Source organism: Perissodus microlepis, chromosome 23, assembly GCF_051167445.1.
Source record: "Perissodus microlepis isolate ML-2025 ecotype Zambia chromosome 23, ASM5116744v1, whole genome shotgun sequence".
Classification (NCBI taxonomy): Eukaryota; Metazoa; Chordata; class Actinopteri; order Cichliformes; family Cichlidae; genus Perissodus; species Perissodus microlepis.
In genome coordinates this window covers 35,552,166-35,577,061 of record NC_140482.1, presented here as the reverse complement: position 1 = coordinate 35,577,061, position 24,896 = coordinate 35,552,166, and the positions used below count along the sequence as shown (strand labels likewise).

Genomic DNA, 24,896 nt, shown 5'->3' with positions numbered 1-24,896 from the left:
TTTTTCTGTGTTTTATTCTCAGTTACTTTCACACAAAGGCATCTGCTGTGATGTTCACAATTCTGATGAAGTCAGTACTGATAAATGATCAGAATTATAATATTTCTGACTGTCTGAGGCTAAGTTGAAAACCGGAATCGAATGGATTATAGAAATCAGTGATGATACCCAGCCCTAGTGAGCAGCCTAGGCACAACAGAAGTGGATGTAGCTGTAATAGGAAAAGAACTATTGCTAACTTTTCTGTTAAGTTAAGGTCTGATCCTTCTGAAATTCATAGCCAGTGCTCTGACACGGTGTCATCAATCTTTGAAAGCTGAAAAAGCACAGTGTATCCAGAAAAACACATTATATTATATAAATTATTATAAAATTTGTGTGCGCCTAACTTTTGTGCCGGTACGCCTAACTTTTTAAAGTTAGGCGTACCGGTACGCCCATGGCAAAAAGTTAGTCTAGAGCCCTGTACTAGTTGAGCATTTATTGTAATTGCTATATAAATGTGTCTGTGCCTGTGCGTGGTGTATTTGATATACTACAGAGAAATAAATCTCACTCATTCCTACAAAAAATATAAAGTTATAGAGAATAATCCAAAGTTGGAAAGTGCTGTATTTGCCCTCTTCTCTTCCCTTGTTTCTTGTATTAATGTTCATGAAGGCTGTCATAGGTCTTTGGCCACATGTCATGCTCCTAAATATAGCGCTGCAGTGTCCCTGACACACACAAACACGTTGCAGTTTTTGCAGAGGATCCCAGGAGGATTGAGGGTGCATAGTAACAGTGGCACTGAGTTACCTCATTGTCCAGGCCAGCCACACGCATGCAGTGCTTTTCAGCCTTTTCCCTCTAAAGCCCTTAAGTCTGGAAGCATTGAAAGTATTGGAGCCTAGTGCATGTTTCATGGTGATTTGTGGTTTTCCCTATATTGTACTTCTTTGAAACAGGGCATTGACTTGAGGTTGGGTAATTCTGCCAGTTGTGCTCTGTCATTGGGGTGTTTCCAAAGATCTGTATTAGTTTAGTCTTTCTCCAGCTTTTCTTCCTCTCATCTATCTGTTGTATTTAATTTTCTAAGAAAGGGAAGAGATGAAATATGATGCTCCTCCTATATCCTTTATGCTTTATCTTTCCCTTTGCCTCCTCTTCTCCTCTCTGTGATTGATTAATAATATTTTCTCATATACATCGATATGCAGGACAGTCATGTACTGAATGCACTGACCACTGTTTATGTTAATATGTATATAACTATATTTAACTGTACCGTTAATTAATATTTATACTGTGCAGCTTCCACATGAGAAATGGTCTCTAATAGTTTGTTACAGTCATAATGTAGTGGAAGTTGAATCCTAGTGCGCAGTTGTAGTTTAACATAATTTCCAATGTAACACAGCAGGTCAAGCTTTATTAAATGGTTCAGTTATTACTTTAACATCTGCACCTAGTTTGCGCCATCCTTAAATGTTGAATGAATTGGCCGGGCAGCACTGTTTGAGAGGAAGAGGCTGTGAAGGTTAATCATAAATATACACTTGACCTCATGAATATGTAAGCAAGTTTATGGCATAAATAATTTACTAACCCTTTAACTGTTTTTGCTTTTACCACATAGACTCCTAGACTTCACTGCCACTGCCTTCTTCTGTCTTCTTATTCCAGCTGAGCCTTAATTCTGCTCTGTGAATCATAACTACAGATGGTATAAAACTTGACTCTAAGTGAGTTGAATTTTAGCTCTCTCTTTATTACCTGCTCAGGCATGACGCCATCATACAGCTAACAAGACAGTGTCATGTCATTTGGCAGGGTATTCATTGAACTTGACTGTCTAGCTCTCACACCCTGACTTACACATCACCACTCTTTAGACTTAATTGCTGCCAAAGGACTTACTAACAAGCACCTGCCTTAATTTGTTCTGAAAGCTTCTTGGGAGGAAATAGAAAGATAAAAATATTACAGAGATGAAGGGCAGATCATAGAGGAGAGGACACACTTTCCAAATGACTGCTATCGCTCCTCTCCCAGAGAGAGGAGAAGACTCAGGCATCATCCTGTCTGACTTTATCATCGCCAGAGGCCATTTGTATTATCCTAGCATCACACAGAGGACATTTGCAGTGTCATTATAAAACAATGGGATGAGCCGTGTGAAATGCAGTCACCCTCTGCTTTATGTCATAATTTTGTTGTGTTTGTGTGTTACAGAGGAGCAATGATGAGAATGGGAACTGCTCTGGGGGAAGCATGGAGTTTCCCACCACCAACCTGTATGAACTGGAAAGTCGAGTCTTTACTGACCACTGGTCCATACCTTACAAGAGAGAGGAGTCCCTGGGCAAGTGTCTCATTGCCTCCTCCTGCCTTGCCCGACATGGTAAGACTGCGTGTGTGGAGGTGATGAAAATGTTGTTTTTAAGGTCTGCAGTAAACTACATTTGCGTTATAATGTGGGTGGCGTGTTTTGTTTGGACCATCGGGTGTTTTTCACATGTTGTTATTTTGGCCACTTGTGTCGCATGACTCAATATGTAACTAATCTGACAGCCAAAAATTCTCCAAGTTTAGATGTGTGAATCCAACTTCTCCTTCCCTGTCAGGTCTTGCTGACGCTGATGAGAATTGCAAGCGCTTTATGGATCGTTGCATGCCAGAGGCCTTTAAAAAGGTAAGCAAAAGAGAAACTGAACTCCAAGTGCCTCTTTGAATATTTAGCATACCTGACTTACTTCCTTTCTACGTGCCTTGTTCATTATCACCAGCTACTGACCAGCAGTGCCGTACACAAATGGGGCACAGAGATTCATGAGGGAATCTACAACATGCTCATGTTGCTGGTGGAACTGGTTGCAGAGAGGGTGAAGCAGGACCCTGTACCTGTAAACCTGATGGGAGTGTTGACCATGGTGCGTCGTCTCACTTAGTAATGTTTTCCTAAAATGATAGAAAACCTTCCTGTTACGATGCTTCAGTGTCTCATTTACTGTCTTTTTTCTTTTTATAATCACCTTATTCAAAATGTTATGAACCACTGTGGTTCAGTGTCATTCCGTTTATTTTGGGTTTTATTCAGCTTTACAAGAAAAAAAAAAAAAGCTAATTTATTTCATACATATGAGGGGAAATAAAAATAAATATTTACGATGTGTAATTCTTCTTACACGCAGGCCCTTAATCCTGACAACGAGTACCATTTTAAGAACCGGATGAAGGCCTGTCAGAGAAATTGGGCTGAAGTTTTTGGAGATGAGGCTAACATGTTTGCCGTCTCTCCAAGCAACGCCTATCAGAAAGTAAGACTAATTTGTCTGTGAAGCATTATAAGATTGTACTGTAGCATTGTAGTATTGTGCTGTGTGTGTGGCAGTTACTCCAGATGCATTGGCAAGTATTTATATATGTTTACATGTTAAAGAATTTGTTTATGGTGTATAGTCATGTTCAGGGTTCAGACAGACCAATTCTTCAGTGTTGCATAACTGAGCCGCAGAGGGTCAAGAGACCATGGGTGGCTGACACACAGCAGCTGCTTGAAAACTTAATGTGTATGTCTCATGAGAATTTTCAGTGTCATTGCTGAAAGCATTTACTTAAATCATAGTGATCTGTTTCAGGAGCCCCATGGTTGGCTGGTTGACTTGGTGAATCGAGTGAGTAATAAACCACCACTTACATATTGTCTCCATAAATATATACCAGAGTTATATCAGTTTTGCCTCATGTTTCCTTTCTCTCTGTAATTTTTGTCAAGTTTGGAGAGCTGGGAGGATTCACTGCCATCCAGACGAAACTCAACACTGAGGAAATTGAGATAGCTGTAAGAACAATTGTTTTTACGTCTTCTTATCATCTTTTTCCGGGCATTTCTTAAGACTGACAGAGTGTCAGTGTGCTGTGCTGCAGACGTACTTTGAGACAGTCTATGCAGGCGAAAGGTCATCATGTTTGAACTCAGTGCTCTCAGCTGCACAGCGCTGAATGTCTCTCTCTCTTTCTTTCACTCTTTGTAATATTCACTTACACACAAACACAGTCCTGCATCCTCCTACTGTGTGATGGTTGAAATGCTCTGTTGTTTTATGTGTTCTGAGGCATCCTTGTACTGATGCTTCCTTCTGGGAACCTGGCCGGAACCTCAGCAGCGCATGGCCATTAATTCAGTGCGCGTGCATACACACACACACACACACACACACACACACACACACACACACACACACACACACCCTCTAACCATTAGCATATTAATAAGGCAAAGACTCATTGCACACCACAGTTGCACTCTGCAGTTGCAGTGGGAGCTCAGCAGAGTGTGTAAGCTGTTAGATCCCTAACACACTAGAGGCACATTGGATGATGGTAAAAGTGAAAGTAAAAAAAAAAAAAAGAGTAGTGCTCACTTCTCTATTTACTACCAAGGGTGACACATTCATTTGTGTGCTTTGAGCAGGAAGGCATGTAGGGTAGAAGGGTAGAGTTGGAAGGTGGAGGAGAGGGAGATACTTGCAGAAGGCAGAGATGGAGGATAGTCAAAAAACTGACAGGAACACAGGAAGCTTTCATTAGCCTCTCTTGATTTAGCAGTGAATGACAAATGACAGCTGGGCTCTGGTATTCGATACTCATCCACGCATGTGTTAACAGTCACTCCCTCTCGCTCACATGTACTCATGTGTTTAAATGCAGGTTGATCTCTACCCTACACATTTTACATCAGGAGGATAGATGTTGTGATGCCATAAAAAGTCTTGCACACATCTGTTAGTGAGTTTTAGCAATGCTTCAGAGTCAGTGAATTATTCTTAAGACAATCAAAGCTGGTGCTGATAAATTATTTTCCTCCCTTTCCTTTCTTTCTTGACTTGTTTATACTTTTTTTCATCTGTCCATGCAGTATGTATCTGCTCTAGTCCAACCCCTCGGAGTTTGTGCTGAATACCTTAACTCCAGTCTTGTCCAGGTGAGCTACCTTATCTACTCTCCCTGACACACACACTAAATGATGCTCACTATACATTTCTACCTTAAAACAATGTCTTAGCCCTTTAATGGCCCCTTGTGGGATAAAGTGAGGACTGGCCTATGTGTCCTAAGCTGATTTTGATTAGTGTCAGACACTTCAGGGCTCTAGACTAACTTTTTGCCATGGGCGTACCGGTACGCCTAACTTTAAAAAGTTAGGTGTACCGGCACAAAAGTTAGGCGCACACAAATTTTATAATAATTTATATAATATAATGTGTTTTTCTGGATACACTGTGCTTTTTCAGCTTTCAAAGATTGATGACACCGTGTCAGAGCACTGGCTATGAATTTCAGAAGGATCAGACCTTAACTTAACAGAAAAGTTAGCAATAGTTCTTTTCCTATTACAGCTACATCCACTTCTGTCGTGCCTAGGCTGCTCACTAGGGCTGGGTATCATCACTGATTTCTATAATCCATTCGATTCCGGTTTTCAACTTAGCCTCAGACAGTCAGAAATATTATAATTCTGATCATTTATCAGTACTGACTTCATCAGAATTGTGAACATCACAGCAGATGCCTTTGTGTGAAAGTAACTGAGAATAAAACACAGAAAAACATGAAGGAGATTTTCCTGGTCTGGCTTTTTATAGCAGATAACCTTAAAAATATTCTACAATGTTCTGCATATAAAGTTTAAATTTCTTCAGTATTGAACAACAGAAAAAATAGGCTTTCTTGTCCGAGGTCATTTAAGTGAAAAAAAGAAAAAAAAGAAAAAGACAGCAGCCGACAGCGCTGTAAACAACGGTAGACTGGTGGGTAATAAGCGAATGAATAATACAGAAAACAGAGATTGGAGACGGGAAACTGTTCTTGAAGTATAGATAGAGAGAGAGCTAGCTGTGCATGAAGTGTGATTTTAATAGTCGTGGAAGCAAAACAGCAAAATTCATGACGACATTGATCAAATGTGAAGCGCAGTTTGCTGCTTCTTTTGCTGCTGGCTCGGTGAATTTTGGTTGGAGAGAGACAAAACCTGCAGCTCAGAATCAGCGCAAGAAGACGTAATCACAGCGCGGACCGGACGCATCAGAATCGCTAAGCTCCGACAGCATGTCCGTCTACGGGCCGTCGGGTGAGAAAGCGGAGAAAGACAAAGTTGATTCTGATGCGTCGGTCCGTTCTGTGTTTACGTCTTTGTGTGGAATCCGTGTACCTGCTCTCATCTGCTGTTTGGTTGTTGTTGAAATGGTTTTGTGAGCTTTAATCTGAGAATCTGGCGTTTCTGGCAAAACACAGTTATATTTAAAAGTCGATTCAGGATTTAATGAATTGATATCGCTTTATTCAAGCTACTCACCTCCCACTTTCAACTGGACCATGGCCAATCAGAGAGGTCCCGCCCCTTACTATCTCTGATTGGTTTAGTCCACGATAGGGGCATAATGTGTGTCTGTTGTTGACCACAGGGAAGGTTGCAGATTTTTTATTTTTTTTTTTTTTGCTACCCGAACAGTTGGTCGCACAGGTGCAACCAAATATTTTTTTTTAGTCGCACCACTGAAAAATTTGGTCGCATTTGCGACCAAATTGGTCGCACTCTAGAGCCCTGTACTTGGGTTGGGATACTTATGCACAGCTCTCACATGTAGCACCCAGAAGGATATTATCAAGTTCAGACACATTCAAACTACTGTGTTTTAAGCAAAGGAGCTAACTGGATAAAGGCAGCATACACTCACTGGTGGGCATTATGATTGCTGGTAAATCTAGTTTTCCTTCTATTTACACATCAAAGTCACAGAGACTTTGTACCAGGAAGCTGCCGGGTTAAAAACCTGCTAATGTCTAATCTGACTGTGCTGATATTTATGTTCTCACATGGATCTCTGCTGGGTGATAGAGAAGTTCAGGGCTGCAGTGCATAATGTGACAGGGTGTTACATACACTTTTAACATCTAATGTTAAAAATGGTCCTCTTAAAAAACAGCAGTACAGGTATGTACACACATGGACACACAGTTGTAGAATCTGGCTTGTAATTGCTTTTTTTTCCTCTGCCAGTAATACATATGTGTATATACATTGTTTGTCTGTGGCTCCGTAGTTTTGTTCCAGTGATAAAATCATCGCTTGTGTTTATTACATGACACTTCTACCCCATTCTGATTTATATTCTATTTTTATTTGCTGTATCCTCTTACTGTTTTGCTGCTCCAGTGGTCCATTTACCCCACAGGGATCAACACAGTTTCATATTGTTTTTCCTAGCCTATGCTGGATCCAGTCATCCACAAGATGATCACATATGTACAAAACCTGGAGGAGAAGGACCTTAAAGATAAGGTAGTGATTTATACCTCCTTATAATTTTAAGAAAAAGAGGACAGAGATGAATGTGTTCACTGCCCTCTTTGTTGTGCTACCCAGTAAATTTGAGTTCAGAATGAATATGGGACTGGTGACTTTTGTTGGCACCTGCTCGATCAGTGGTCTCCAACCTTTTTTGCGCCACGGACCGGTTTATGCCCGACAATATTTTCCCGGACCGGCCTTTAAGGTGTCGCGGATAAATACAACAAAATAAAACTAGTACTGGTACCAAAAAAAAGAAGATTTATTCATAACACACGTGAAAAGACCCAGGAAAACCGAGTTAACGATAAAAACGATAACAAAACAACGCTGAAAACCGATAAAAACGCTGAAAAAAATACATTTCACACCTGAGCCTCAACTCTCGCAGCCCGGTACCAAACGACTCACGGACCGGTCTGAGGCCCGGGGGTTGGGGACCGCTGCACTAGATCATATAGTATGAATAAACTGTCTTAGAAGACTATGGTAAGTGCAAACACTTTTCATCTTGAGTTCAGGAAACTAAATTAGTGTGGAAATGGTTCTTTTATTGAAACTTCACAAGAATTTTATGACTCAGTCAAATGTTATTCAACCCTAGCGTCTGGTGAGCATCCCGGACCTGCTGTCAGCCATCAAGCTATTGTGTATGAGGTTCCAGAGGGAGCTGGTTACTGTGGTAGATGATCTCCGGCTGGATACTCTTCTACGTATGCTCAAAACACCCCACTTCTCCACTAAGATGAACTCCCTCAAAGAGGTCAGCTCAAAAAGATGATTTTAAAGTATTTCTTTCTGGGTGCTTCCATTTCTGAGCTCATGTCAGACTATTTTTGTATGCTTGTCTCTCAGGTGACAAAGTTAATAGAAGAGAGCACGGTTTCAAAGTCTGTGAAAAATGCAATTGACACAGATAAACTGCTGGACTGGCTTGTAGAGAACTCTGTCCTGTCAATAGCACTGGAAGGTAAGGATGTTTGTTAAAACATAACTTACTAGAGTTTTGATGAGTGCTTGGCAAAACACACAGACATAGTTAAACGTAGTCACCACTGGCATAAATTTAAACTGAGAAATCGGGAAATTAAGATTTCAGTTTAACTTTGGCTGATTCATTCTTTTTGTTCCAGGTAACATTGATCAAGCTCAGTACTGTGAGAGGATTAAGGGAATCATTGAGCTGCTGGGGAGTAAACTGTCACTAGATGAACTCTCCAAGATCTGGAGAATACAGGTAAGAACCATTTATATCTCAACTGCATGTGTTATTACATATTTATTATTCATTCTGATCGTTTTTGTTTTTTTTTATCTATTTATAACTCTTAAAGAAAATCAGTAAACTGCACTGAGTGCTTTTATATGTGCATATCTGTAAGTATGTGACAAATACCTGTCAGCTCAGTGGATATATTGATTTCATTTTGTGTGTGTGTGTGTGTGTGTGTGACCATCTCAGGCGGGTCAATCATCAACTGTAATAGAAAATATTCATACAATAATTGCTGCTGCTGCTGTGAAGTTCAGCTTTGACCAGCTCACTCACCTCTTCGTTCTCATACAAAAGGTCAGTGCTCACTCTGTGACATTTTGATAAAATAGGTTATATTTGAAGAGATTTCTACATGTGTGCGTGATATTTATGATAACATGTTTGCATGGTATTTAGAGCTGGGAAGTTGAGAGTGACCGTGTAAGGCAAAAGCTGCTCAGCCTGATCGGGAGGATAGGCAGAGAAGCTCGCTCTGAAACCACAACAGGAAAGGTATGCTGTGTAAATGTCTTTTTGTCAAAGGTAGGCTCATTCAAAAGTAATTGGAAAAAACAGGTAAAGATATTGTGAAAGGTTTTGATGTAAGGATGTTCCCTTGAGTCAACCTTGTCCTTGTGTGTGTATCTGTCCAGGTGCTGGAGGTGCTGTGGGAACTGGCTCACCTCCCCACCTTGCCTACCAGTCTAGTTCAGCAGGCACTGGAGGAGCACCTGGGGATTCTGAGCGATGCCTACGCTGTTAAGGAGTTGGTGAAACGCAGTTACATTATTAAATGCATTGAAGACATTAAGAAGGTGAGACAGAGAAAGTATAGTATTTTCTTTGTTTACTTGGGCTCTTGTTGGGGTTTAGCATTTCACTGAGCCGGTGCTTTAAAGATGTTGTTTATTTTGTACACACACAAAGAAAAAACTGGGAGCATTTGTCACGAATCTTAAAACTGCAGCTCAGCAGTTTTAATGAAACACTAGACAGATCTTCTACTAGATATCTAGGTCTTTTTCTGCCTTGTTAGCATTCCCTTATAAGTTTGTCAAACTCTTGCAATACAGTGTACCCCACTGTAATGAAGGGGGTCTTTCTTTTTAAACAAGTACCCATCTATCAAGAATAATTTATTTTTAAACTTTTTTTATTAGTTTTTATTTTTGTCATTGTCTGCATCTGTAACACCCTCTGTGGGTATCTGTAAATGCAGGTTTTATAATTAGTTGATTTGCTGATATAGTCAGTTAATGACTATATTGTTAAACAGTGGTGTGACTGAACTGTTAAGTAAACTACTCTCAAAGCGTGGAAAATGTGGTAGATAACGTTATAAACTGCAAGTATGTGAGGAATTTATGCTTCATCTTGCCTTTTCTAAATGTGTACTTTACATGTCATTAATAACTGTGTCAGTAAATTGGTACTACACATCCTGGCTGTCCAACATGACAAACTGGTTCACCCTAGAGAGGACACACGCAGATGCTCATACTAAACGTAGCATATGTTCAATAGTCCTGGTGAGCCTCAGGATTCTGTCTTAAATGCTCAGTTTCTGATATTTTTATTCTACTTTTAAATCTTTGTGATGTATTTAATATGGTCTTCTCAGCAGCTTCACCCACCTGCTATTCAGATCTTTTTCCTTTTTGTTTGTCTGTTCATTCTTTTTTTAAATTTCGTATGACAGTTAATAAGAAGAAAATAGGCTTTAAGGGAGGGGTAAGGGAACTAAAACTGACAGTGGACAAACTGAGCCACTGTACAAGAAATGGAAATTGGCATGATATATCAGTTGCATGTATGCTTTTCCTATTTTGAAATTATATACAATAACCATATTTTAAAATGACTGCTGGACTGACTGTTGCCACACATGGAAGAAAATATGTGTGTCATCCTTGGAAATCCTGCTTGTTATTTGTGTACAAATATCCCACTTCAAATGATATGTATGTCTCTAGAACTTCACTCAGGAAGACAGTAAAGGCAACGAGACTCATAGCTCATTTCATATTGGCACTTGGGGCAAGAAGAAATCTAACTCACTGGCCAAATTAAAAGAGGTATCCATTATGATTTATATTTCCACTGACTGGTGTGTATCCAATCTTGCTGCTTCAGTCCTGGCATCCAATCGTGGAGGAGGGGGTTTGACCACAAAGGGGTTTCGTTGGTCTCCGGTTGATAATTTCACAGATGATTGCAACATGAGGTTGTTTGACCAGGTGTATGTTAATCTTCTGCTTGCCTCACTAAGAGGGCTTTGGCACTCGCTAATGATTACACAGTGGTGTTGGTCTTGTCTTGGGTGAACGCTTGTGGAAATAAATGAGTGATTTATCTGCTGGATGACTGGTTAGCTTTGGTGGAAATTTTTTACTCATGCGAGGACTCTAATCAGAACCATGGATACCCAAGTGAGGCTTTTGTTTGATATTTGGCCTTTCACATTAACCCTCATCCTACCAGCATATTTGACATACATAGACCTGGGGTCATTGGGGGCAGCAAGGATCATTAATTACCAGTCACAATAGCAAGATTATAATACTAGCAATTTTTTTTCTGCTCAAGGCATTATTAGTTATGTGTCCTATGTCATCTAAAAAGTAGATCATTATTAGATTTTTGTAAAATTGCATTTTATCGCCCAATCCACACTAAATACTCAAAAGCTTAATTGATTCTGATATTCCTTAGTTTTCAGTAATTTTAAGTAAACATCAATTGTATTGTAGTTATATGACGAAAGCTGCTGGATCTATTTTGATCCCAATATAAAATATTTGAAATAGTTTCTCCAATGCATTCTGGGTCTTCCCCAAAGTCTCCATTACGTGCTCAAAACACATCACCTAGGAGGGGGTTCTACTCTAACCTTTTCTCAATGACCAAGCTCCTTGCTCTGTTTCTGAGGCTGAGTACGGATCCTCTTCAGAAGAAACTGATTTCCACTGCTTGCATCTGTGATCTTATTCTTTCATTTACTACCCAGAGCTTGTGAACATAGAGCCAGCAGATTCACACATCTGCTGGCTGTACTTTTGCTTTCACTCTCAGCTCTCTTTTCACCACAACAGATCGGCATAGCATCCGCTTCACTGCCAAGACCCCACCAATATGTCTGCCAATCTCCTTTTCCAGTCTCCTCTCTCTTGTGAACAAACCCCAAGATATTGAAAGTCCTCCACTTGGGGCAGCAGTTTGTGCCCAAGAAGGAGTCGGCATCCCAACTAATTCACACTCGGCATCAGAATTGATGCATAAATATGAACAGAACTGGTAACAAAGAGCAGCTCTGGAAGGGATCAGCACCCAATGAGAAATACTGACTTATTGCTGGCAACACAAACCAAGCTCTCGCAATGGTTGTATATAAATAGACAAAATGAACTAAAGCTAAACCCTTACTACAGGCAGTTATAGCATACAGTTTGCGTCATCATCAGCGCGTGCTAGCATGTAAAAGGAGGAACGAAAAGTTGCTAGCTTCCTGTCTGTGTTTCGGGAGCAAAGTAACACCTTTTTCAAGTAGATTCTTCCAGCACAGTGTTGGACAGGCACATCAGCAGTAGAGGTTTCTTAACTCCCAGGAGACTCATTGCTGCTCAAATGAACTGGTGTTTGCAATATAGCAGTAACATAACCAGAGCATTCCCCAGCTGTTTCAAGCAGATTTGGTGATGTTGCTAACGTTCTGAAAACTTTCAGTGTGGGAAGTTTCCCCATACAGACAATGAATGCAGCAATGCCATTCTTGTTCTTTAAAATGACTAACAGAGTTCCGCTTGGTATGGCTAGGTAAATTAATTTAGGACCCATGGCAACCATTACCTGAGATAAGTAGTTCCTGCATAGGTGCAAATGGTACTTTTGACTGAAATCCCTCGTGACTCCAAAACATTTGTACTTTTTAAAAGGTGTTAATCAAAGCAGAGACAGGAAACAGAGATTTTAAATCATTAGCAACTTCATTTAAAAAACAAAAAGCAAACCTGAAACACTAGGATGAGGGTTAAAAGTGGCAGATTTGATCTTCCGTGGTTTAAATCTCTGGCTCTGATTTTCCTTTTTCCCTTCTTGTTTTAACAACGCCCTTAATTACAAAAATAGTAAGTCTACGATGACAAAACAGTTACATAAAATTAAAAGTGATTCATAAAGATCATCGCTGACCTCTATTTTTGTAACAAGCGTCTGTGTTTGCTTTGTGATTTAGTAAATATCATCATCTGATATGCACGCATGTGTATCTGTTTATCTCAACAGGCTTCACAGCAGAGCAGTCCACAGGCGGTCTGGGTTGTTCCTGCTCTCCGTCAGCTGCATGAGATAACCCGTTCATTCATCAAGCAGACATACCAGAAACAAGACAAGGTGACACATAAAAACATATATAAATGCACACCTGAATAATCTGCTCTACGTTGTGTTTAAGCTAACATTCCCTCTGTCTCCCAACAGAGCATCATCCAAGACTTGAAGAAGAATTTTGAGATTGTCAAACTAATCACAGGATCCCTTGTATGCTGCCATCGACTTGCCGTGACAGCTGCTGGTAACAGCGGCCTCTCAGGCTCAACCCTGGTAGATGGACGATACACCTACCAGGAGGTATGTCTGTCTTTTTAATTTAAAGGTGACCTATAATTAGGGCTGCACGATTAATCGTTAGAAAATCGCGATCTCGATTCATACTTATGTGCGATCTCATTTCCAAATGACAACGATTAAAAAAAAAAAAAAAAAGACGACGACGACGATTGTACCGCATTTTGATCCGGGACGTAATCTGTATGAAAACAAGCGCTCACTCTTCCTGCTCAACAAATGACAAGGGCGGAGCCTTATACCACGTGATACAGAAGCTGTGCCGTGTGATGCTAAAATTAACAGGGAAAAAACAACGGAGAGCACGTCAGGGATGACGAGAAAGTGACAGGAGAAAATCCGTCCCGGTCAACCACCCAAACATCAATAACGGGAACCTTATACAGCGCTTCCCTATACACGTCGAACTCCCGCAGGCACAAAGAAATTACGGAGGCTATCACTTATCACCTGACCAAAGATATGGCTCCCATCAACACTGTGCAAAACGAGGGATTTAGGAAAATGATCAACACCCCAGACAAACGCTACACAGTGCCGTCCCGCAACTATTTTTCTATTGTTGCACTACCTGCTCTATACACGCAGTGTCGAGCAACGGTGGAGACGGAATTTCAAGCAGTACAACATTTTGCGGCAACCACAAAACGTGAGACATTTGTTGTTTTTATGTTTATTTATTGTTTTTATGTTCAGTCTCAACTGTTACGAAGTTGATGTGCAGTTAATAAGTGCAATAAATATTTATACTGGAAAAGAAAATCGTGAGAGAATCGTGATCTCAATTCTAAGCCAAAAAATCGTGATTCTCATTTTATGCAAGATCGTGTAGCCCTACCTATAATGCTCATTTCCAACCCTATAGAATCCATGGACTCGCTACTAGATTAGCAATGCATGACTCATATTTCAAAAATAATCCTCATTCATTTCACACTGGGTCATGCTAATTCAACCATTGTCTAAAACAGGCGGTTTTAGCTCCCTCACAAACAAAAGATTTAAACAGCATGTGGGAACAGTTTACGTTCTCACAGCTAGAGCTGTGTGCGTGAGATGGCCATATTAGGGATATTCGCTCTCACTGACATCAAAAGGGACAGAGCCCCCTGGGAGCTTTTCTTGATCAAACCCAGAGTTCCTCTCTGATATCTCCCATCCTGCTGGGCTTGAAGCTGCTCTCTTTTGATATCACAGTGATTCACAGAAATTTGAATATTTACAAACCTCAAAATCCAGGTTAGATGCTCCAACTTTTTTAACCCAGGACGTTTTTCGTGATCAAACTGTCATCATTGTAAAAACAAACACAGCAATGTGGTTTCATCCTCAGATCAGTTTAATGTATAATAAGAACATTTGCCTGCCTTATAACAGTGTGACTCTTTGAATATAAAGGCAAATGTCAGGCTGCAGTAACTTAACATTTACTGTTTAAATAAAGCAAATCTATATACAGCGACACATAAGAGACTGATCAGTAAACAGTCATTTATCATCCTGTGATCCACCACAGTAATGAACACTCAGGTTACTGTTAGCTTCATGCAGCTAAATGTGTGAATATTTATTACTGAGGATGATTTTGGTGGTGCTGAAATGACATTTTTGAATATAGGCTGCACAAGAGTTAAGTTAAAATATTTACACACTTTGATACCCAGATATTAAATGCTGCTGAGTAAGATTTGTGAATGTATGATAGATAAAGGAAAAAGATTTTAAAAAATAAGATAAAAACCTCAACATCTTTTCTACTGCTAATGACCAAAACCATTATTAAGGGATTTGACTAGTGACTATAGCTTCATAAGTAAAATATCTGCTGGATGCATAGTTTCCATAGTTCCTGTATCCTCCGTTTGCCCCCCACCCCCTCCCCCAGGTTACAACTGAATAAATGTATTTAAAAATCAAATAAAATGTGTAAATGACCTGAGTACACTGACTAAAACGTAATAGCCTTCTGCTCCTCCTGGGAGCTGTATTGCTGGATATTTTGATTAATTGCATAATTAGAAATTAATGTGGGTAATATGCAAGTTTCCCTTAGCTGGCATGAGGTTTACACTGGAAGTAATCAGCCCTGAAGAACATATTGTTACATATTGATAGTGTTACAAGATAACACATTTCTCTTTCAATATGTCTTTAGTATCTGGACAGCCACCTGCGCTTCCTGGCCTTCTTTCTCCAGGAAGCTAGCCTCTACCTGGTCTGGAACAGAGCCAAGGAGCTGTGGGAGTGCCTGGTGTCAGGGCCGGATGTTTGTGAACTTGACCGTGAGGTATGAAAACAGTCATTGCAAATGAAACCTTGCCTTTGGCCATTTGTTTATCATTGCAGCCTCCTTTCTCTGGATGACTGATCTGGAGGAATGCACAAACTTTACCTCTTCCTTTTAAAGCACAATACAAGGAATGGTCATACAAGTTTTAAATACAGAGCAAGCAGGCAAGAAAGTGACATCCATTCTGTTTAGGTTTCTCAATGTATCATCCAGTAAAGTTTAGCTTTATCAAGTGCTTCTTTGTATGAGAACAAAAAACAACAAAAGGACAGAAAGAACTGGAGGCAGGTTTCTGCCCTTTCCAATAGTATGAGATCATTCTCGGCACAAGTGGTTAGGATCAAATGTTTAACTACCTCCAGCCTTTAACAGATCATTCATTTAGTCTTTGTGTTAGGCTCAGTTTGGTAGAACTCAAGCCAGTCCATCTCATTTGTCTCTAAAATTCACTGTAACTGAGATTAACACAGTGTGTTTCTGTGTGTGCAGATGTGTTTTGAGTGGTTCACAAAAGGGCAACATGACCTTGAGAGTGATGTTCAGCAGCAACTCTTCAAGGAGAAGATCTTAAAACTGGAACCCTATGAAATCACCATGAATGGTGAGGGATACTCTATGGTGATACATTATTGACCCACAGCAGTGGATTATAAATATGTATTTAACATGTTTTGTATGTGTTTCAGGTTTTAATCTTTTTAAGACCTTCTTTGAGAATGTTAACCTTTGTGATCATCGACTAAAACGCCAAGGAACTCAGCTGGTCAGCTTTCATTTTCTCTCTTTTGATCCTTAGTACACAGTGAACCATTCAGCGTGCAAAGGAAAAGAACACTGAAATACATCTTGGTTGACATTTAGATTTAAAGTATTATGTGCTTTGATTTCAGTGTGTGGAGCGCATTGACTTGGCAGGGATGGACTTTATCTGGCGCATCGCCATGGAGACCCCTGATGAAGAAATAGCCAATGAAGCAATCCAACTTATTATTACATATAGCTACACCAACCTCAATCCCAAGATGAAGAAGGTTTGAGTATATTTTTGCATTTATTGCTCTGGCCTCTTAATTTGAGCACTGCTTCTAAAGAGAGTGGAAGTGTCATTTAACAGGACAGTTCACATTAAAATCAGCAGCAATGTCTCTTTACATGATCCCAAAAAAAGTCATTATCTTTATTGTGAGCACTTTGGTGTAGGAATTAGTTCCTTTCTAATGAACCTATTACTTTGAATCCCCAAAAGGATGTGCTCTCTGGTTCCTTTATATTCTAGACAAGGCAGTCATCTCTGTTCTCTCTATCCAAAACTGGGAAACTCAAAACAGAACAATTTAGGTGGATAAGTTACACGGACCAGAGGGAATATGCATATTTTATCCTGGGAAGAATTCTCCTTTTAAGATGCTGCAGACTGCCTATTGTTTTCACTCCTCACTTTGATGAGAAATGATCAGAAGTATTCCAATAATAAAAATTGAATTACTGCTTTGTGGCTCTTTTTGAAACAAAGAAATCACATGCAGAAATAAATCTTCCTCCTCACAGGATTCTGTGTCTTTGCACAAGAAGTTCATTGCTGATTGCTACAAACGACTAGAGGTAAGCTGTTGAATATGTTACTAGCATGATTGTGCCATTTCACAGAAAGTGGGATCCAGCAGCACATTTCTTGTTCTTCTTTTAGGCAGCCAGTTCGGCCCTGGGTGGGCCTACTTTGACACATGCTGTTACTAAAGCAACCAAGATGCTGACAGCCACGGCCATGCCGACTGTGGCCACATCTGTACAATCACCATCCAGGTACAGAGGGGGGTTTGGGTAAGAACATAGTTACTAAACCTATTAAAATACATTTGTGTTTATATAATTTATCTTGCATGTTAGTGATGGATAAAATGTTTTGAGTATAAATATGCTTGTTATTGTTGAGACGCTTCTGTGAATTTCCACCTCCAGATCCACTAAGCTGGTGATAATTGAAAGACTGCTGCTGTTGGCTGAGCGCTATGTCATCACTATAGAGGTAAGCTGTGCACTCTGTCTCCAAGGTTTCATTACACGTGTAAATAAAAATGATTATGCTATAATGGGTTTTTTTAACCTCATGTTTTTGTGTATTTCTGTGTAGGATATGTACTCAGTTCCTCGCACTATTCTACCTCACGGGGCCTCTTTCAATGGACACCCTGTCTCTCTTCACATCACCTACGAGTCAACCAAAGACACTTTTACCTTAGAGGTATTATAAACTTCTGCCCTTTTGTGCACAGTTCAGGTCTTCAGAGGAAATGGCTAATTTTACTCGTCTGTCTGTTGTACAGACTCACAGTAATGAAACAGTAGGAAGTATCCGGTGGAAGATATCTGAGCACTTGAGCTGTCCGGTGGATAATGTCCAAATCTTTGCCAATGATAGTGTGGTAAGTGTTGATGATTCAGTGCAGTGCCTGTCTGGGGAAGGTCGTCCACTATCCTGTTGTGTGTCCTTGAACAAAATTAATTTTGTTTTGTTTTTTTCTCTCACATTGTCCTTTTACTGCACCTCCAACGTGTATTAGTTGACCATGAATCGAGACCATAAGCTGCTGTCTCAGCTTGGCTTTAGCGATGAGCAGAGCCTAACTGTGAAGAGCTCAGGCACTGGCACTCCCTCTGGCAGCTCCGAGTCCTCAGCCTCTGCCTCCAGCAGTTCCAGCTCTGCTGTCTTCAACTCTGCTTATGCCCTAGAGCAGGTACCATCATTTACATGGTTAGAACTGCAAATTGTGCATCCATTAAACTTTCCGCTGGTTCTAATGCAAAGTGCGTACATTTCTGTGTCTCTAGGAGAAGTCTCTGCCTGGAGTTGTGATGGCTTTGGTCTGTAATGTGTTTGAGATGCTTTACCAGCTAGCAAACCTTGATGAGTCCAGGTAAGGTAGTATTTCTTCCATATGACAACAGAAGACGCTATTTAGCTATTTACATCACCTCATTTTGAAGCAATTTGTGTAGATACAAAAATGCATAAAAACATAGACAGACTCTTGCATGCATGTTTAGCTGGGTAAAAAGTGATTGGTAATTAATATTTAAGTCACTACTATTTCATAATTCATGTATTAAGACCAAAGGCAGTTAATAACCCTTTTTATGTATTTGGATATTTCTTGTACTTTCCAGGATCACTCTGCGTGTGAGGAAGTTGCTGCTGCTGATTCCAACAGATCCTGAAGTACAGGATGCACTCGACAACTTTGTTCCCAAAGAATCCAGCGTCTGGAGCCATCAGGTTACTTGAACTCTTTTCTTATTAACAGTGCTTAATGCAGAACGATAAACCTCTGAAATTTTTAATTTTCTGCTTTTGGAGGAGGGTTTATTATAAGTCTAAACAAATTTCTCTTGTGTGCATTTCTTTGCCTTATCCGTTGTCTGGGGGAGTTATTTTCTATCTTTTGTGTATTTTTTCTCTAGAAAACGCTCTTCACCCTCGGCCAGGGCACAGGCTCTCGTTCTCCTTCTATGTCCTCCAAGCAGCAACATCAGCCCAGTGCTGCTTCCATCTTGGAGTCCCTTTTTAGATCTTCAGCCCCTGGCATGTCCACATTCAGAGTGCTATACAACCTTGAGGTACATTTAAACGTAAAACCCCAAATACGTATATAAATGCAAAATTCCCTGCTTTAAAGTTGATTAAGCTGCATCTCTTTTCCTTTTTCTCTCCTATGTCTTTGTTAGGTGTTGAGTTCAAAACTCATGCCCACATCTGATGATGAGATGGCCAAAACCAGCAGCAAATCCTTCTGTGAGAATTTCCTGAAAGCAGGAGGCCTCAGGTAGCACCACAAACAACAGACCTTTAAAACAAATGCTGTTCTTTGTTTGCTTTGAGCCACTGTAGGAGGTGTCAGCATAGTTGTCGAGCTACATTATACACCAGTACATATATTCCACGTGGCATATGCTTCTATCCAAAATGCCTCATGGCATCTTTTTATTTTTAGTCTTGAGTATTGTGTTTCTGTTTGTCACCTCTGCAGTCTGGTGGTAAATGTTATGCAGAGAGACTCCATCCCATCAGAAGTGGACTATGAGACCAGACAAGGGGTCTACTCAATCTGTCTTCAGTTGGCCAGGTGCAATACATGTCACAAACATACAAGGTTTATATAATCATCACATACTATGCCAAACTTCTAACTGAATGGGCTTTGTTTGCAGGTTCCTTCTGGTTGGTCAAAGCATGCCTGCTGTACTGGACGATGATGTCATCAGGGATGGCGATGCGCTATCATCTCGGCCGTTCCGTAATGCTGGGCGAGCAGGGCGACAGCTCTCTCTATGTGGCACTCCAGAGAAGTCCTCCTACAGACAGATGTCTTTGTCTGAGCGATCATCCATAAGAGTTGAAGAAATCATACCTGCTGCACGTGTCGCTATTCAGGTATGGTAGAAATAATTTCAATTTTGAGGTTATTTCTAGGATAAATTTGGTGTCCAGTAAATGTAAAGTACTCCAGATGCTCTATCTGCTGCTGTTTCTTTTATAGACCATGGAAGTGGGGGACTTCACTTCCACAGTGGCCTGTTTTATGCGTCTGACCTGGGCGGCTGCAGCAGGTCGATTAGATCTGGTCGGTAGCCCACAGCCAATCAGAGAGACGCATGGCTCTCTTCTGCCCCAGGGAGTACGCACTAGAGTCAGCAGCACTGGTGAGACAAAGAAAAAACAATCATTACACATTTTGTCTGTTTGTCTCTGTAAGTCTACCAAGTAGATAACTTATGGTGTTAGCTACATGTTTTTCAGTCAGTGGATGTGGCTTGTAAAACTTCATTCTTAATTTATGACTAATGCTGACTGTTGGTTATTAATAGGTCACGCTCAAAATATTTTACTGAAACTAAACCTAAAGAATTGAAAGTAAATGTATTTGTGTTTTGCAGGGAGTAACTGCAGCTCCAGTAGCGAGGGCGAGACCACACCAACAGCATTGCATGCAGGGATATGTGTCAGACAGCAGAGTGTCTCCATCAAAGATGCCATCATCGCCCGCGAGGCTTTGTCTCTGCTGGTTACCTGTTTGCAGTTACGCTGTCAGCAGCTGTGTAAGACTCCTGCAGGCGTACAGACAACACTACAAGATCACAGTCTCACTTTTACTGTGTATTGTAATGAGATATTCTGTACTGTGTCCAACAGGCTCTAAATCTTGTGTTTGGTTTCTTTCTCCAGCTTCTTTTTACAACCTGCCTTCTGTCAATGATTTTATTATTGATATTCTGCTTGGATCTCCCAGCGGAGAGGTAAATAACACACTCAGCAAACAACAGAAGAAATGTATTTCAAACATTATATTATATTTACTTATCTTTTCTATGTTTCTTCTTCTCTCAGATCCGCCGTGTGGCTTGTGATCAACTGTACACTTTGAGCCAAACTGACACATCAGCCTTCCCTGAAGTCCAAAAACCTAACTTGTTCCTCCTTTCAGTTATCCTGACTGCTCAGCTCCCGTTATGGAGCCCCACATCTGTCATGAGAGGGGTCAACCAAAGGTATCTAATCAATAAAGCACAAGGTGCAAAATCCCTAAAACATATGCAGACATCATGAGTTAGTGTTGGTTTTTGTTTTCAGATTGCTGTCCCAGTGCACTGAATACTTTGATCTAAGATGCCAGCTTTTGGACGACCTAACTAGTAAGTCACAGTTACACATTCCTAAATATGAAGTTTTGTCCCTGATTGAGGCACTGTTGTAATGCAGACCTTACAGACTGCTTTTTCACCAACTAAAGGCCAGTGAATCACACATTTGCTTTCTGCTCCTTTCTTTTTCTATCCCTCCTTTCCTTCCTCCCGCTTTGCTGCATGCCTCACCTCCTAAAGCGTCAGAGATGGAGGTGTTAAAAGTGAGCGCAGCCACCATGCTGGAGGACGAGATCTCTTGGCTTGACAATTTTGAGCCTAGCTGGAGCTCTGAGATGGAGACCAGCGAGGCAGATAACATCCTCCTAGCAGGGCACCTCAGACTTATCAAGACCTTGTTGTCTCTCTGTGGCAATGAGAAAGAACATCTTGGTGAGCAAACACTGAGTATACATGCATATCCACACCTATCCAATGTATATTGTATTTTATTTAGGACACAGCTGTTATGTAATGTTGTAACTTTTTGTCCAGGTCCATCTCTCATCCAGCAGTTGCTCGATGACTTCCTGTTTCGAGCCTCACGCATCATTATCAACAGCTCCAACCCTACAACTTCCCCGGCCCCCAGCCATGATTTCCACCCAAAGTATGTATTCCTTTCCTTCCAATTAGTTTCATTTTTTTCTCTGTTCTAATCCAACTTTTAATTTTTTAAGATGTGATTTTGAGAATCTTTTTGTGATTTCATATAAAAGGGATCTGCTTTTTTGTTTGTTTGTTTGTTTGTTTGTTTTTTTAAGTAATGGGTAAATCCCTCCATTTTGCAAACAACATTGTGTGTTTTGTAGTATTCCTGATAGCGGTATTTAATCATTTCTCTGTGTGTGATTAGGTGCAGCACAGCCAGCAGCAGATTGGCAGCCTATGAGGTGCTGGTAATGCTGGCAGACAGCTCTCTTTCAAACCTACAGCTCATCACCAGAGAGCTGCTGTCCATGCACCACCAGTCAGATCCTTCGCTCTGCAAGGAGTTTGATGTAAGACACCCGTTAAAATAGAATTAATTGTAATCATGTTTGGTGTTGCATGTAGTCTGACAGTGCTTTTGGTGTGAAAGTAACTCTTTCTCCCTTTCCATTAGTATCTACCCCCTGTAGAGAGCCGTTCAGTCTCAGGTTTTGTTGGGTTGAAGAACGGTGGAGCCACCTGTTATATGAATGCTGTGTTCCAGCAGCTTTACATGCAGCCCGGCCTCCCAGAGGTACACTTTCAATGAACTGTTTACTTAATTTTTTTTTCCATACATTATGTGATACTTAGCAGTAACACCAGTATCTGTGACTACAATACCATGTTTTTTTTTGTTTTAGGCTTTCCTGTCCATTGAAGATGACACAGACCAGCCTGAAGAGAGTGTTTTCTATCAGGTTCAGTCTCTATTTGGCCATCTGATGGAGAGCAAACTCCAGTATTATGTACCTGAGAACTTCTGGAAGGTAAAAGTCTGTTCACTGTTAAATCATTTAGAAACCAGAGACTAAGTGCTATTTTTATGAGGTTCTGCACAATCTTGGAGTTCATCGCTGTTTCTTGTATTTTTTTTTATCATGTAAAATTATGTGGGGTTTTTTAATAAGTCCTAATGATGGACCATGTTGTGCTGTCTGTAATCATTATGTCTATAAAGTCGGTGTAACACATACAGATTTTGTTATCTTGGATAGTGACAGAACTGAGTGTCATTAACTAAAGTGACAAAACTCAGTTTATCAATAGATGTGTAACTGTATAAACATGCATAATATTTCTGTTGCAGATCTTCAAGATGTGGAACAAAGAGCTCTATGTAAGAGAACAGCAGGATGCCTATGAGTTTTTCACTAGCCTGGTGGATCAGCTTGACGAACATCTCAAGGTATAACTCGCACACTAAAAAAACACTGTCGTCACTTGATTAGAAACTTTAATTTGTCAATGACAAACTTTTTCCACCAGAAAATGGGTCGTGAGCAGATCTTCAAAAACACGTTTCAGGGAATTTTCTCTGACCAGAAGATCTGTAAAGACTGTCCTCACCGGTGAGCCACAGGTTTTTACTGTGTAGAATTTACCAAATCTTTTTCTTTATGCATGAAATTTGACTCACAAACATCCTTTGCACAGATATGAGCGTGAGGAAACATTCATGGCACTGAACCTTGGAGTGACCTCTTGTCAGAGTTTAGAGATCTCATTAGACCAGTTTGTCCGAGGAGAGGTGCTAGAGGGCAGCAATGCCTACTACTGTGAGAAGTGCAAAGAGAAGGTCTGTACACTCCCCTTCATGCTTTTATACAGCACTGACATCATATGTGCTTATAAGTGTTAGTGTGTGTGTTTGTACAGAGGACCACAGTGAAGAGGACATGTATCAAATCCCTGCCCAGTGTTCTCTGTATTCACCTTATGCGCTTTGGCTTCGACTGGGAAAGCGGACGGTCTATCAAATATGATGAGCAGATTAGGGTATGAAGATCAGACACTTGTACCTAATAGATCACATTTCCTAATATTGTTACAGCCTCCTGAACTTTAATGTAAATGTGATTGGGATTAAGGTTGTTTCCATTGTTTCAGTTCCCCTGGGTGCTGAACATGGAGCCCTACACTGTATCTGGAATGGCTCGTCAAGACTGCAGCGGAGAGGGAGGCGAGGGGAGAGGCGACGGGACCTCAGGAGGGTCACCCAGGAAAAAAGTCACAATTTCTGAGAACTATGAGCTTGTGGGAGTTGTTGTCCACAGTGGTCAGGCGCATGCTGGCCACTACTACTCTTTTATTAAAGATAGACGGTAAGAGACACTGTTGTCAGTCTTACCTCATTTCACAGGAATCGTTTTCTAATGGCAGAGCTATGTGCTTTTCCTAATTGTATTTTTCCTTCTCTTTGCTACTTTACATAAGGAGTACCTAACCAGCAATTGGTGGAATACATTAATTGGTTTCTTTAGTTTTCCAGGCAGAATTTAGAAGACCTCCTTGGGTCTTGCATATGAATGCAGTATCAGATTTTGTATGGGCTCCTGGATTAGTTTGTAAGCATCTCCAGATGTCTGGCGCTGGAAGGCAGTCGTGCTTACTGGAGAAGTGGAATGTAAAGAGACCACAGAAGCTTGTATTTGGCACCCTGCTCTCACTCATTTTCTTGTTCCTTTCCATGCTTAAGAAATTCTGTTCTCAGGATGATGCTTACTTTGCAGGAAAACAGACACATTCTGAAGCTGCTTCTTAGTCACTTATTGTTTATGTCAGGTAGGGATCTGTGTGGGTTTAAAGCCAAGAACAGTGACATAAAAACTTAGCAGATGAGCTGGATAGATGCAAGCGAATACTGTGATCTGCCAGTAGGTTAATCTGGTGTGCTGTCTATATAGTGCTGGGTACATACATGAGTGAAGATCCTGTTTTTTTGCTTGTAAGCTTTTTTAGTTTTTGCATTAGGTTATTATTTAAACTTCATGGAGTTTCCAGTATGTCTCTCTTTCTGCTTTATCTTCTCAAAATCCTTTTTTGTCATCCATCTTTGTTTACTAATAGCGGTGGTGCACGTGGTCGGTGGTACAAGTTCAATGACAACGTGGTAGAAGAGTTCGATATGAATGACGAAACTTTGGAGTACGAGTGCTTCGGTGGGGAGTATCGTCCCAAGGTTTATGACCAGTGTAAGTTGCTGACATTACTTTACTTTATGTGGATTAGCAGTACACACAACTACA

General features: G+C 40.5%; 1 protein-coding gene across 3 annotated transcripts in view; it reads left to right on the top strand.

Annotated features, from left to right (window-relative positions):
- Window positions 1–24,896, top strand: part of usp24 (ubiquitin specific peptidase 24) — a 38,258-nt gene that overhangs the window by 3,670 nt on the left and 9,692 nt on the right. The window contains exons 2-50 of one of the 3 annotated variants that reach the window (XM_084920861.1): window positions 2,215–2,383; window positions 2,607–2,674; window positions 2,769–2,912; window positions 3,174–3,299; window positions 3,621–3,656; window positions 3,758–3,823; window positions 4,901–4,966; window positions 7,250–7,324; window positions 7,938–8,096; window positions 8,189–8,303; window positions 8,467–8,570; window positions 8,796–8,903; window positions 9,006–9,101; window positions 9,242–9,403; window positions 10,562–10,663; window positions 12,870–12,977; window positions 13,065–13,214; window positions 15,367–15,498; window positions 15,991–16,102; window positions 16,188–16,264; window positions 16,392–16,532; window positions 17,050–17,103; window positions 17,189–17,304; window positions 17,461–17,527; window positions 17,633–17,743; window positions 17,826–17,924; window positions 18,063–18,236; window positions 18,331–18,416; window positions 18,667–18,775; window positions 18,961–19,116; window positions 19,225–19,322; window positions 19,527–19,622; window positions 19,708–19,930; window positions 20,037–20,199; window positions 20,434–20,595; window positions 20,723–20,793; window positions 20,885–21,045; window positions 21,128–21,189; window positions 21,379–21,570; window positions 21,673–21,787; window positions 22,034–22,178; window positions 22,283–22,402; window positions 22,512–22,637; window positions 22,958–23,056; window positions 23,137–23,219; window positions 23,305–23,446; window positions 23,527–23,646; window positions 23,758–23,972; window positions 24,718–24,842. In XM_084920861.1, the coding sequence (XP_084776987.1) occupies window positions 2,215–2,383; window positions 2,607–2,674; window positions 2,769–2,912; window positions 3,174–3,299; window positions 3,621–3,656; window positions 3,758–3,823; window positions 4,901–4,966; window positions 7,250–7,324; window positions 7,938–8,096; window positions 8,189–8,303; window positions 8,467–8,570; window positions 8,796–8,903; window positions 9,006–9,101; window positions 9,242–9,403; window positions 10,562–10,663; window positions 12,870–12,977; window positions 13,065–13,214; window positions 15,367–15,498; window positions 15,991–16,102; window positions 16,188–16,264; window positions 16,392–16,532; window positions 17,050–17,103; window positions 17,189–17,304; window positions 17,461–17,527; window positions 17,633–17,743; window positions 17,826–17,924; window positions 18,063–18,236; window positions 18,331–18,416; window positions 18,667–18,775; window positions 18,961–19,116; window positions 19,225–19,322; window positions 19,527–19,622; window positions 19,708–19,930; window positions 20,037–20,199; window positions 20,434–20,595; window positions 20,723–20,793; window positions 20,885–21,045; window positions 21,128–21,189; window positions 21,379–21,570; window positions 21,673–21,787; window positions 22,034–22,178; window positions 22,283–22,402; window positions 22,512–22,637; window positions 22,958–23,056; window positions 23,137–23,219; window positions 23,305–23,446; window positions 23,527–23,646; window positions 23,758–23,972; window positions 24,718–24,842 (5,806 nt within the window). Of the gene's footprint in view, window positions 1–2,214; window positions 2,384–2,606; window positions 2,675–2,768; window positions 2,913–3,173; window positions 3,300–3,620; window positions 3,657–3,757; window positions 3,824–4,900; window positions 4,967–7,249; window positions 7,325–7,937; window positions 8,097–8,188; window positions 8,304–8,466; window positions 8,571–8,795; window positions 8,904–9,005; window positions 9,102–9,241; window positions 9,404–10,561; window positions 10,664–12,869; window positions 12,978–13,064; window positions 13,215–15,366; window positions 15,499–15,990; window positions 16,103–16,187; window positions 16,265–16,391; window positions 16,533–17,049; window positions 17,104–17,188; window positions 17,323–17,460; window positions 17,528–17,632; window positions 17,744–17,825; window positions 17,925–18,062; window positions 18,237–18,330; window positions 18,417–18,666; window positions 18,776–18,960; window positions 19,117–19,224; window positions 19,323–19,526; window positions 19,623–19,707; window positions 19,931–20,036; window positions 20,200–20,433; window positions 20,596–20,722; window positions 20,794–20,884; window positions 21,046–21,127; window positions 21,190–21,378; window positions 21,571–21,672; window positions 21,788–22,033; window positions 22,179–22,282; window positions 22,403–22,511; window positions 22,638–22,957; window positions 23,057–23,136; window positions 23,220–23,304; window positions 23,447–23,526; window positions 23,647–23,757; window positions 23,973–24,717; window positions 24,843–24,896 lie in introns of all 3 variants that reach the window. The other 2 variants (XM_084920860.1, XM_084920862.1) reach the window with 2 other exon arrangements.